This window comes from Fusarium oxysporum, chromosome 4, assembly GCF_000149955.1.
Source record: "Fusarium oxysporum f. sp. lycopersici 4287 chromosome 4, whole genome shotgun sequence".
In the NCBI taxonomy this organism is placed as follows: Eukaryota; Fungi; Ascomycota; class Sordariomycetes; order Hypocreales; family Nectriaceae; genus Fusarium; species Fusarium oxysporum.
This window is the reverse complement of record NC_030989.1, coordinates 1,728,900-1,741,358: the sequence shown is the minus strand read 5'-3', so window position 1 is coordinate 1,741,358 and position 12,459 is coordinate 1,728,900. Positions and strand designations below refer to the sequence as shown.

General features: G+C 49.1%; 3 protein-coding genes across 3 annotated transcripts; 2 read left to right on the top strand and 1 right to left on the bottom strand.

Moving 5' to 3' along the window:
* Positions 1–902: 902 nt before the first annotated feature.
* On the top strand, positions 903–2,473 carry FOXG_07979 (uncharacterized protein). Its single transcript, XM_018386690.1, has 2 exons — positions 903–1,328; positions 1,384–2,473. Exons 1-2 carry the CDS (start codon positions 1,074–1,076, stop codon positions 1,945–1,947), a joined length of 819 nt encoding a protein of 272 aa, XP_018243873.1. The 5' UTR covers positions 903–1,073; the 3' UTR covers positions 1,948–2,473.
* Positions 2,474–2,777: 304 nt separating this feature from the next.
* On the top strand, positions 2,778–7,211 carry FOXG_07978 (uncharacterized protein). Its single transcript, XM_018386689.1, has 3 exons — positions 2,778–3,335; positions 3,402–6,434; positions 6,494–7,211. The coding sequence occupies exons 1-3, from the start codon at positions 3,183–3,185 to the stop codon at positions 6,584–6,586; spliced, it is 3,279 nt and encodes a 1,092-aa protein (XP_018243872.1). The 5' UTR covers positions 2,778–3,182; the 3' UTR covers positions 6,587–7,211.
* A 447-nt stretch (positions 7,212–7,658) lies between these two features.
* FOXG_07977 (uncharacterized protein) lies at positions 7,659–11,491 on the bottom strand. The gene is made up of 2 exons (XM_018386688.1): positions 10,608–11,491; positions 7,659–10,388 (listed from the first exon to the last, which is right to left on the bottom strand). The coding sequence occupies exon 2, from the start codon at positions 10,296–10,298 to the stop codon at positions 8,382–8,384; it is 1,917 nt and encodes a 638-aa protein (XP_018243871.1). The 5' UTR covers positions 10,299–10,388; positions 10,608–11,491; the 3' UTR covers positions 7,659–8,381.
* Between the last annotated feature and the right edge of the window lie 968 nt (positions 11,492–12,459).

Below are 12,459 nucleotides of genomic sequence, written 5' to 3'. Positions count from 1 at the left end.
TGTGGGGTGGTCGTTTCACTGTTTTGTCTTTCACGACACCTCCATTGACAGAGCTCCAGGTACTGACCTTACACTTGAGCAACTGAAGGCTGTTGACAGCCGATTTCCTGCTACAACATGGGCGCATTCACTTAAGACAGGCGTTGAAGCGAAGTGAGCAAAGGGTGGTACGAGCGGATCAAGTATTCTTGAGCAGATGGAAGTCTTCACGACGATGGTAGGTCAGAGGCTCTCACTCTATGCTACAATGGATAAATTTGGGCACCAACAGTATTGCATACGACTCATATTGCGGACTTTATCAGCATCTTTTATGTCAGGAATAGTCGGAGGAAACCCGTAAACATCAATCGGGCAAAATATGCACTACCTACCTAGCCATGCTGTGGGGGTTGTTGCAGCTCAGAGGGTTCAATCATACTTGTATAACTGTAACAAAAAACTGAAAGAAAGATGTACAGCAGCGAGATTTTACTACTGAATGATCGGTCCAAGAGTGGATATCTATGCTCTACCTTTGCCTGCTGATTTTATAGAGTGTTGAGCCTTGTGCAGTGCTGGATTCTTCAAGGAACCTATCCGATCTTGTTTGAAGGTACGATCGAGGTGAGAGTTGAAGTTTCGATAAGAAACCAGGATTCGAGGATCCAAGTGCGTTAAAGATGATTTGGTGCTCAATTGCTGTTCCCTCACCAACCCTGCTGTTGTAGATCAGCCTTTAAAGTTGAAAACCGTATATCCAATTGCTTTCATCTATGATCTGTTATTGGATGAGAAAGCGATGTCAAAACGACGTCAGCGGGTTTTTCAACGGCAATGCGGGGCGATCCATAATTACCCGAAGCTGCACGTGATAGTTAATGCCACCTTGCGGATAGGTAGCTCTTAGAGCTGCATCTATAGCTTCACTCTTGTTAAAACACTAGCCATTTTTAAGGCCAAGGTTCAACATCAATTGCAATCAATCAAATCTCAACTGCATCCGATAGAAACTCCTCGCCTTCCCACGGGAGATAGAGTCGGCTTATTCCTATAGTATGTCCCGTTGAATCTCGACACAGCCCCTCACCATTATGTCTTTCACCAATACACCTGTCACTCGGCTCGGTGTGGTCGGCTTGGTAGCTGGCTCTATCATTGCGAGTGTTCTTGACGTCAAGCACTACTTCTACATTCTTATCGATACCCACATATGGAGATACCGGCAGTTCTGGAGAATCTTGGCCTATCAGCTATGCTATGTCAACTCAACAGAGGTACTTTTTGCTGCCATGTCGTTATATAACCTTCGCATCGTTGAGCGAATGTGGGGTTCTCGCAAGTTCGCTGTAAGTGACTTTCATGAAACGTTCTTTTTTACACTGCTGATAGCATTGTGTGCAGTCCTTCTTGACTGTCACTTTCTTCATCACCTCCATCATACCGCCTGTTGTCTCGATGGTACTGCGGCCTCTCGCTGCTGGATGGTTCAACTACATCCCGGCTGGACCAACTCCTATAATCTTTGCTATCCTGGCTCAGTATCATGCCATGGTTCCGCACATGTACAAGTATCGAGTGGCCACGTCTGAGGCACCTCCCACGGACCGACCATTCGTTGGTCTCACGTTCTCGGATAAGTCCTACAAGTACGCCATTGCGTTGCATCTCGCATTGTTACAATGGCCAGGCTCGGTCCTGGGTGCAGTCACTGGATGGATTGTGGGATACTCGTGGCGGGAAGGGCTTCTTCCGGCTGCCCTGGTGCGCTGGCGAGTGCCGGGCTGGGTTGTAGGGCTAAGCTCTCATAGACGAAGTGCCGAGTTTGAAGGCCTTCGACGTCGACTCGAGGACGAAAACTCCACAACTTCTGTTGCAACCGGAGCTCAGGCTTCAACGGAGGGTCAGGCAGAGCGCCGGAGAACGATGGGGCAACAAATCATGGATCAAGTCCGAGAAGTGCTTTAGTGGTCGGTACGGTAGCAATATTCACCATTATGTTTTGTTACGATTGGGCAATAACCAATGGCTTCCGAAAAATTGCGGGACAGGAGACCACAGTATTGAAGAGCATACCTTAGCTCCTAGGGAATGTTTCAGCCCAGTGAGCATATGACATCCCTTGAATGTCTAGGGGACCTTCAGAGCAGGGATATCCTTTTCTGTAAATAGAATGCATCTCTGAGTTGTCGAAACTAACGGATTTCCGTGCGTCAAAGGAGAATGCTAACAGAAACTTTATCCATGGCGTTGTCAGCCACGATCCTACCATCGACTGTCAGCATATCTGCGTGGATCGTTGGGCACAGCCATTAATGCCACGCAACGTGACGGTATGCCACGGTCAAAAGGGAGCATTGGGGCCTAAATAAAGGATTCGAAACACGTCAGCTCAGCTTCTACAGAATCATCATGTTTCCTCATGCACGGATCAATTGTATAAACAGAACAAAACTTTTAATCTATTTTTCTCTTTAATAGACAATCCCTCGAAACAAAGGCTCATTCCTACTGGTGCATCGTTAAAGAGTTGCGAACTCGAAGAAGTCTAGCGCTGCCAAACCCATGCCCAAGCAATGCGGGTGCGCCCCTCCTGTGCCTTGCCCCAGCGTGTCCAGCCGCCGCGAAACCCCTGAAAACTGAAGTCGATTGGCACGTGTGGAGGGGATCTACGCAGGTACGGTACGTACCTTCCTACCTGATTCGGCTAGACCACTAGCTCAACTGCTGTAATTCAACTTTCAGTGGAGGCCTTCACAAGGGTCCCACTCGATAACTTAAGTTAAGTTACCTTACTCTTTGGGTTCTCGATGGGCCTCCTTTTCTTCATGGTCAGTCCCGACCTCTCCTTTTCTGTCCCCAGCATCTGCATCATTTCTCACAACTTTTGTACTCTTTCTTTGAGGTTATAACTCGGGACTTTTCATTGGATTGCTGTCGATTTTCTGCGAGTTTACCGCCTCAGCGGCTTTTGGGCGCAAAGCCCCTTTGTTACATCCAATCTAATCACGAGCTCAGCTCAGCTTCACCTAGCGGCACGACGCGGCTCCCGGTCAACCACTTTTTGTCCAAACTCTGGATACTGGCCAGCCTTTTCACTGTTCTCTATGGAGGTGCTTTGATATCTTTATGCACTCCTTCAGTCCGACTTTTACCCCATGTCCTCATAACTTATACAACACGATCCTAAGCCCGTCGAAATCATGAGTGCATACGCGCGAGAGGGCAGCCCGTATGGGTATGGCTCTAATAGGATGTCACCCCCAGCACCGAGCCCACGCGGGAAGATCTTCGTTGAGGGTTACCGCAGCGAGATAATAAACGGCTTTGAAAAGGATAATCAATTGTATAATCCGGTACGCTTGTTGTCCACCGTTGTGGAGGTTAATGGACCTGCGGCTTCTAACCTTCATTGTGTACAGATGAACCCTGATCGACCGCAAAGTTCAGCGCTTGTCGACCTCCGTGACCCGATTCAGGTACATCTCTTAACCGAAACAGCCCTCTCTGATAGCAAAGAGTATACGATTCTGTCGCAAGAAGAGGTGGACGACCTCAAGAAGCAAAGCCAGTCCTTATCACAGCGTGTCGAGTCAACCCGGCAAAACCTGACCATTCAGTCCAAATACCGAGATGCTGCAATCTCGATGGCGCGACTATATAATCCCGGAAAACTGGATGGGAAGCGAAGGAGCCTACTGGGTCGCAACAGCGGTGATCATGCCCGCGCAAAGGAAGCCGAGGCGGAAAGACAGGCGAGTGAGCGGAAATGCGAAGAATTGGCGGCGGAGCTCTTCAACCTTGAGAAGCGACTTATGGAGCCCCAAAGACGCCTACTGGAACATACTGCTGGTATTCTTCAACTCACTCACAAGGCCTCGAATAAGAAGAAGGATCTTACTCCTCCACTTCAACCACTTAATGGCATGCCTGGCAGCCCGGAGAGCCTATATACTTATACACGCAACAGTATGGATCGCGCCGGGGACGAGCACTACTTCAACGATAATGACTATTACGACCAAGCCAATGGAGTCTCAACGAGAGGGCAACCCCGTCAGCAACCCATAGAGATACCCCTTAAATCGCCGATTCGGGAACACAATCAGCTAAGAGATGAGATGGAGAAGATGAAGGATGAGAATCTACACCTACAGGGCCAAGCCAATTCTTTGGTCAAGTCGATAACGGAAATGGAGGTTCGACTTGAGAACTTGAACGGCTCTTTGCGAGATGCGATTGTTCGCTTCAATCCTTCCAAGAACGAAGACTATTATGATCCCCCCTTTGGAGTTTCAGGAATGAAGCCAGGAGAGCTCCTCAACAACCAGTTGGATTATCTTGAAATGGGTCTCAATGCCATCGAGGTCGAACAGGAAGAGTCTTCTGGTGAAACTATCAAGACCGACGGCGCTTTCGAGAAACGCATCGAATCCCTAAACCAGCAAGTTCGAGATCTACTCCTGACAGTGGATCCGAGTTACCCGGCCGTACCTCATTCACCACAAGACAATTTTGAGACGAAACTTGACTATCTTGAAGATGCATTACGCGCTGCCGACTCGGAGCTAGAACGCGCCGTTCAGGCAGCTCAGGCCGGGCCACCAGAGAAGCAGGACAGTGATCAGGTTGAGAGAATCTTGATGAACTTGTGGAACATGATGCAGACAGGCTTCGCCAAGATTAAGAAGGAGAAAGAGGAGCGTCGAAGGGCTCGCATGGAGAGAGGCTATGAGGATGAAGAAGTTTCTGATGATGAATTCGATATCGAGGAGGCTTTCAGTCTTCCCGGATTCTCCAACCGTGTTCAGTGGCTGTACTCTCAGGCCACTACACTCAAGGATCAGAAGTCTGTGCTCAAGCGACAGATCAAGCAGCAGCGCGAGCTCAATAACAAATCAGACGCCGAGAAGGATGAAGAGCTAGCAAGGAAACAAGAGGAGCTGGATGAGACACAAGTGCTACTGGCTCGCGCTGAGAGAGATGCGATGACTGCCCAGACAATGCTCTCAGAGACCCTTGAAGAACTCGAAAGTGCCCGTAGTGTTGCGCACAACGTTGGCCCCTCAAAGGCTGAAGCCGAGGGCAGCAGCAGGAAGGCTGCCGAGCTGGAAGCAGACGTGAAACGTCTTCAGGCTGACTTAGCTGGCGCTGCCGGTGCAGCGGGTGCAGCTCACGCTCAACTCGAGGAACGGGATGAGAAGATCGTCAAGCTAGAGAGGGATCTCGACCAGCTCAAGTCCGACCTTGCTAGCGCGGCAGCTTCGGCAGCTGCCGCGCAGTCTCAAATTGAGGACCGTGAAAGCAAGATCACTGCCCTTGAGGCAGAGTTGGACTACCTGGAGACGGCCCAGAGTGAAATCGAGGAACGGAACAAAAGGATTGCAGCCCTCCAATCCGAGCTTGAGCAGGCCAATGCTACTCATGTACAGATCGAAGAGCGGGACGCGAAGATTGCTACTCTTCACACCGAGGTTCAAGAAGCCAATACCCTACGAGACCAGGTTGAGGTGCACAGTGCGACGATTGCTACCCTGAAGGCCGAGTTGGAGAAGACAAATGACCTTGAAGCCCGCCTTGAAGAACGAAATGCAAGGGTCACTCATCTCGAGTCTGACATGGAACTTCTTCAAGCAGACTTGGCGGGAGCTGCTGGAGCTGCAGGGGCCGCTCAAGCTCAACTTGAGGAGCGAAACAGCAAGATCGCAGCTCTTGAGTCCGACATCAAACAACTCGAAGAGAGGCTGTCCGCTGCCGAGTCTTCAAGCAACAATACTCGCAATCAGTTGACTGGTGTCGATTCAGTAATCGATGCTCTTAACGCGCAGCTTGATGAAGTGAACCGATCAAAGCAAATGGCAGAAGACAATGCCAGGTCCTTACAGCAACGGGTGGATAGCCAAAAGGAAGAGCTGGCAACCAAAAAGAAGATGCTGAAAGATAAGGAGGATGAACTTGAGCTTCTTAACATGAACCTCGTAGAGATGAAGACGGAGCTCACGATTGCCCAAGCGGAACTGGACGGAGCCTATGGATCCCGTGCAGAGAGGGCCGCTGATGTTGCAGCTATCAAGACTAGTGGCGAGGTGATGAAGCTCCAGAACCAGCTCACAAGGCTAAAGAATGAGTTAGCTGGAACTGTTCAAGAGCTGGAGGAGGTCACAAGGGAGACACTCAGTGCCGAACGAGAAAAGATAGAGCTTGAGAACAAGCTTCAGGATGTCCAATCGGCAAAAAAGACTCTTGAAGGAGAAGTTATGACACTGCGCCAGCGCCTCGAGGCAGATATGGAGAAGGCCCGTGAGCATATCGCCAAGCTACAAGAGGATCTTGATGGCGAACGACTTAGGGCAATCCCACCAAATGGTGGTGTTGGCAGAGGAGCCTCGATGCTGAGTGAGCAATTCAGGGCCACGATGCGTGAAGAGAGGAAGAAGTTCCAAGAGAGCCTCAAGGTATGTTTCATATTTCGGGTTGTCTTGTGCATGGAGCAATGGCTAACTAGTATCAATAGGAGGAACGTGCTAGAGCACGCCAGCTGGAGGAAGAGCTTGCTAAATTCAAGCGGGATCAGGGGTCTGCCAGAGCTTCCCTGAACCCTCAATGAGTTGGCCCCTGAGATATCGGGGTTGTATATTAAGCTCCGCCGCTATGGAAGCTGTGGCCAATCTTGACTGCCGGGGTTTCTTTTTTGCAGTTGATACTTTCAACGGCAACAGTTAGATTTGGTGATTTTAGATACCAGTTCATGTTTTTTTAGGCTGGGAGCAAAATATGCAAGTTGCTCTTGCAGGGGGTTCCAAGAGCTAATGTGAATTGGATGAATCCATGATTCTTAAAAGTCGGGAGCAAAAGGGGAACTTGTTGATAGAATATTGGAGCTGGACATTGACCGGGAAACTTTGAGTGAGAGACGGCAGTCTTGACCTGATTAACCATTCGATGCTTACGATTTTGCTGCCTGTTATGAAGCTTTCCGTGAACATGACATGAAATGTCGAGACTTTGGCGTCCCGTTGTCATGTTGATGCGCCATGGATGAATATGCTCTAACCATCTCTCGTGAAGCCGACCCCACTGCACCATGCGATAGTGCGTCTTCCATGTGTTTATTACTTATTAAACGGGCTTAACAAATAGAGCTGGACATAGATGGAACTGTCTCATTGTACAAGCAGACTCCAAATGGGAATCCCGTATTTCCTTTGAACTTAACTCGAGTTAAGAAGAAGGGGAAAAAAAAAGAAAGAAGACAAAAAAAGAGATAAGCTGACTTCCTTCAATTTCTATAATTACCCTTTCGCATGAATCCGCCTCAGGTAAAGAAGAGAATACAGGAGGTGATACCAGTCAATAAGCCGAACTATGGGTAAGATTGGAAGGAAAGGACATTTTGAATGCATACAAAGGCCAACTTCCCATTCCTGGCAGTCGACATATTGAACTGCGGGCTATTCATTTATACTGTGAGCAAGTCACATGCGGTGGTAGTCACACGGCAAGCATCATGTGGAATCAGTCTCACTCTGTATGTTGCTGCATTTATGACCTCACGTTATCCCTCGTAAGGAAAGTCAAGTCTGACAAAAACTGTTCGGAAGTCAAAGGAACAAGTCTTGTCGAACAATTAAATTGACTTACACAACACCTCGTTAGTGTAACCTACCACCAAAGTCTGACTGATAAGAACAGATGCAGGCAGCCCCAGCAAACAGTCATAGATGGGGATCAATCGTTGCAGAACATGTAAAATTTCTTCTAGTCTTTCTCTGTCTAGTCTAATTGCCATATAAGCGCGCCATGTATGTTCAAGAAACAAAGCTCCAGTATGAGGAAGTCAGATATGTGCGCCTGATCTAAATGCGAATAAGCTGTGCACATGTTTGTACAGCCTGAAGCCGAAGAGGTCATGTGCTTGCCCGTACGACGTCAGTGTCACCACAACTCGATAATTCCAATGCACAACACCAAAAGCGCCATTAGATCAAATATAAAAAAAAAGGGGGGGGGGGGGGTTTCACTGATCCCCTAATAAAACAGAGACTATCCACCATGCAACGCCACAGTAGCAAACGCAGACTGGGTAAAAGAACAAGCATATCTTATGAAAAGTGCAGAACATGCAGTGATAACTGAGTAAATGCAGAGAGCCGCCGACCAGTGTATGTTTTTGGGTAGGTACCCGAATATTGACTCGAAAAATCTGCACTCCCTTGGCAGATAGAGCAGATGGCTCCAGGCCAGGAAGTGCATAGTGCGTGTGCGTTGTGTGCCAGTGCGTGTAATGCGGTCCAGCCGATATTGCGTAGTTGTTCATGTATCGACATTAAAAAGTAGGTAAATGTGGGTATAACGAATTGGTGACACAAAGGGATACATGATGTTGTTCCGCCGCGGGCTGATTAGTCCATAGACATGTCGTCGTCGTCGACATATGCCATGCGTGCCCATATCCTCCAGTGGACGACGCCCACATGAGCGATACGAGTCGCAATATCTTCGATGCCACCCTCTTGCTGACCCATGCGGATGGCTGCATCCAGGTCTCGGTCTCGTCCTGCATCCAGGCTGCGGCTGCTTGTTGGGACACGATTACCAGTGGCAATCGAGAACAAGCATACCCCTGAAAGAGCCTTGAAGTAGCGGACGCGCATGGCGAGCTCGTTAAGCAGGCGAATGCGGTACGCCTCCTCCATCTCCTTGTAGATAGGGGAGGAGATGTGGCAAACGTTCTCTAGAAGCTTCTCTTCGAATGGGACAAGCATGTCCATGGGGGCGTTGGTGAATCGGAAGATCTGCAGAGCCATAGAGGGAGCCATTGAACGCCACTTCTCGTGATAATGTTGGTCGTGTGGTGCCTGCTGAAGCAGAGCAACCAGACTGTCGCGGAGATTTCGGGCTCTTGTTTTGGCTTCGTTGGTTTCTGAGTTGAGATACAAGGGAAGGACCATGGATGAGCGTGGTGATGACGAAGCTGAATCTGCAGAGCTCAGTGTAACACTGGAAGGTCTTGAGCTCGAAGGAGGAGTGTTGAAGTTGAACTCGTGGTCATCTGACATAGCGCTTGCAAAAGCGGGAGGCGAGTTGAGTTTCGCGATCCGCTCAAGATCCTCGTACATGCGCATGCAGACGTCTAGGTTGATGGCATCCAGAATATCCGATCGAACGCGTCCAAGTCGGTCCTCGTCAAAGAAGAAAGTACCAGGTAGAGGCTTCTCACCGGCAGAGGGGAGCATGGCCCGCGAAATTCCCTCGAAGAAAACCCCCATATCTCCAAAGCAAGAGTACATCTTCCCGGCACCGCTAGGATAAGTTCGAGCAGCCTCTTGATACCACGGTTTGGCATCGCCTATATCCATTTTGCGATTTCGCAGCTTCTTCATCAGAAACTTTTGTTCAAAAGCTGTTGTTTCTTCAATGAGAGCGGGTCGAAGGCAGCGTATTTGATGATTTGCAACGTCGAGTTTCATTGCCTCCAAGACACTGAGCAAACTTCGCATGCCGTTGACAAGCTCCTCAACATCGTTGTTGCTGTTACCGTTGCTGAGCTGCTTGTACATCGAATCAACCCATTCGTCCCGCATTGGTGCGCAGTGAGATTTGAGGACTCGTGAGAGCCATGAAGCAAGCTTCTCCAAATCAGCAATGCCTCGGTGGAACTGTTGCATGAGAAGCTCCACGTTTAGACCCTCATCGAGAAACTGTCGGTCGCGCTGGGGCACAAGGGTTTGGATGATCTCCTTCACAGATTTGAGAAGCTTTGGCAAGCACCAGTCGTCTCCTGTGCCATGCTTGGCGTAAAAACTGTCTCGGTCCACGATGAACTCGACCAATTCCTCTTTGAGTGTTGTCCAGAAAATGCTAGCACGATCGTGCTTTCTTCGGCCCTTATCTCCCTCCACATTAGGTCTGAAATGAAGCTCAGGGTCAAAGTTGATATCGTGCCTCAATTTGGGGTTGTTGATGATCTTAGAAACCTCGAGCTCTCCTAGACTTGATTTCGTTACAGGAGGTTCCAGAGGCTGTGATGGGGCAGGAGATCTCCGACTTTCAGGACCTGGACTAGATGTCGTTGACATTTCGGAAGGATTTCGTGATAGTGGTGCAGCTACTGGGGCTGGTGTATCAGAAGGACTATCGTATCGGCGAGGCAAGACTTGGGAGGTAGTTATAGCATCGTCCTTCTCGTCTGTGGATGGTTTTCTGGCTGTCTCCTTTTCAGGTCTTGTCTCTCCTTCGCCATTAGGTCCGGGTCCCGAGGTAGACAAACTCCGCCTCGATCGCTCGACCGGGCCTCCGAACCCTTGATCCGCCGTCATGTTGTTTATGATAATTTACTGATTTGGTCCTCCGATTGTTTCAGTGATTGAGTCGAATGTCTGTTAACGGATTCTAGTTTTCCAATTGAACTGAGGCGGTACGTGTTAGCTACGATAAGAACTCTAACAGAGGCATGACATGGGCTTCAGGATGAAACCAAGCAGTCACGACTATGCGGCCAGTTGCAGATGCACTCGGCTAAGAACTATTCATCGGCCAGATGTTGTGCTTTGAGTGACAAGCAGTAGGCGGAACAGTGGTCGAGCGAGTCGCAGACTGGTAATGTTGAGAGTATGTGGTCGACTTACAAGGATCCAGTGAACTTGCAGCGGACAGCGTCGGTTTGTGCGCACCCAATTGCGGCTGTGTGACCGTACAGATGATATCCCTTCTTCCTTCGTTGCGGATGTTCTCTCGGTGCGTCGCTTCGCAGTTCGTTTCGATTGTATGCAATGCTGTCCTGGTTTGTCTGTATTCTCTTCTTCTCGCGGATAGTTGCTTTTCGACCAAGTGAATGTGTCTAGTGGCAAGTGCAATAGGCAACAATCTATATTGCGGTGCAAAACAAAGTATGGGTAATATTCAAAGTCGTCTTGTTGTATATATTCAAGACACGGATGTTTGGAAAAACAGAAATAGGAAAAGAAACATCAAGAACGGGAAGAAAGAGAGAAAAGGGGACGATAGTGACGGGAGACGGGGATATTTGATATATGGGTTACATCCTGGTTTGGGGTGCGAGCAGGGGAGCCACTTAGACGGAGCTGGCTAGACTGAGCTGGACTACGAGACACAGAAGTATCCATCAAAACCATGATCCGAGTCAATAGTAATACTATGCCACAGCCTTCCTTAGGCTAGAATTTTTTTAAGGGAGGCCAAGCGCGGATTCATCTTAATCGCGTGGCATGGCTTAAGTTTGGAGGGAGCGGTGGGCCTAGACGCAGAGGCAAAATCAGGTAACTAACGACCAAAGTATCTTTGGGTAGTCAGAATGACCCCTACAGGGTGTAGGGAGTAACCTAATAGCATCTGCGTGGAGGTCCCTGTGAGAAGGAGGGGCGTGTGGCTGCAATAAGATCCACAAGGACACCTGGGCCAGGCAAGCGGTACAGCAGGCAATTATCGAGGGAGTTGCACTGGATGCAACTAAAACAGCGAATGGTTTGGGGCTGTCGCCCCTGGAATCCAGTGGAAAACACAGTGGCTTCTGTAGATGCCCTCTCGCCCAAATGGCGGCATTAACACTCAGCTGAAGCGATCGATGCTTAGACGAGCTAGTGAGTCAAACTGTCGGTAGCCACCACTCAAAGTACCGCCACTGAGACGGAATTCGAGTCTGAGTCGATAACTGGCAATACCAAGCTGAGAAATTCAGATTGATTCCTGGTACCCAACTTAGGGCAAGCCTGTAAGTGTGGGAGTTGGAGTGCAATTTTAATACTGCAGCGACAACGTGACCCTCCAATATTCGGATCTGAGCCATGCTGCTGCTATAGTCTCGGTTTCCCGTCTCTGTTAGATGAGTAGGGAATCAAAGGTCAGACGCTACTTGACTCAGTCTAGGGGGGGTATCACGGGGGCTCGCCATGTCCTGTTTTTTTTTCTTTGTTTGAACGAGTCTTCATTTTCTGCAAGTGACAGATGCACTACTGTAGGAGAAATCTGCTCTGTTGTGTACAGTGTGTACAATGCTTGTCGCTCCCAATGCAAGATATGAAAGTCTTTGCCGATATAGTCCATCGCCATGACGAGAAGCGCTGCAAATCCACGATAATCACTGTATAACGTAGCGTAGCGACGTATGATGGCCCCACAGACTACAGACTCATCCAAGAGGTGAAGATACGCTTTTGGGCACAGTGCGTGATCCTTTCCATCAGATGGAGTAAGTGGATTCGCCATGGATGTCATTCATGGGATCCGCGGGAGGAGATGGAGATGAAGATGGAGATAGCATGCGATGGGTAGGGATGGATGACCGATAGTGGAAGTTTGGCTGATGAGGTGTGTGTGGCAGGTTTGGAGGGATAACGGCTTCTTCCACTTGCAGGGCGACATGTAAGTTTGGAAGGTATGGTAAGTACCTACACCCAAGCCTCAAACAGGGAGGCCCTTTCGATATGCGGATACTTTCCGCCTTTCATACCACTTGATGCA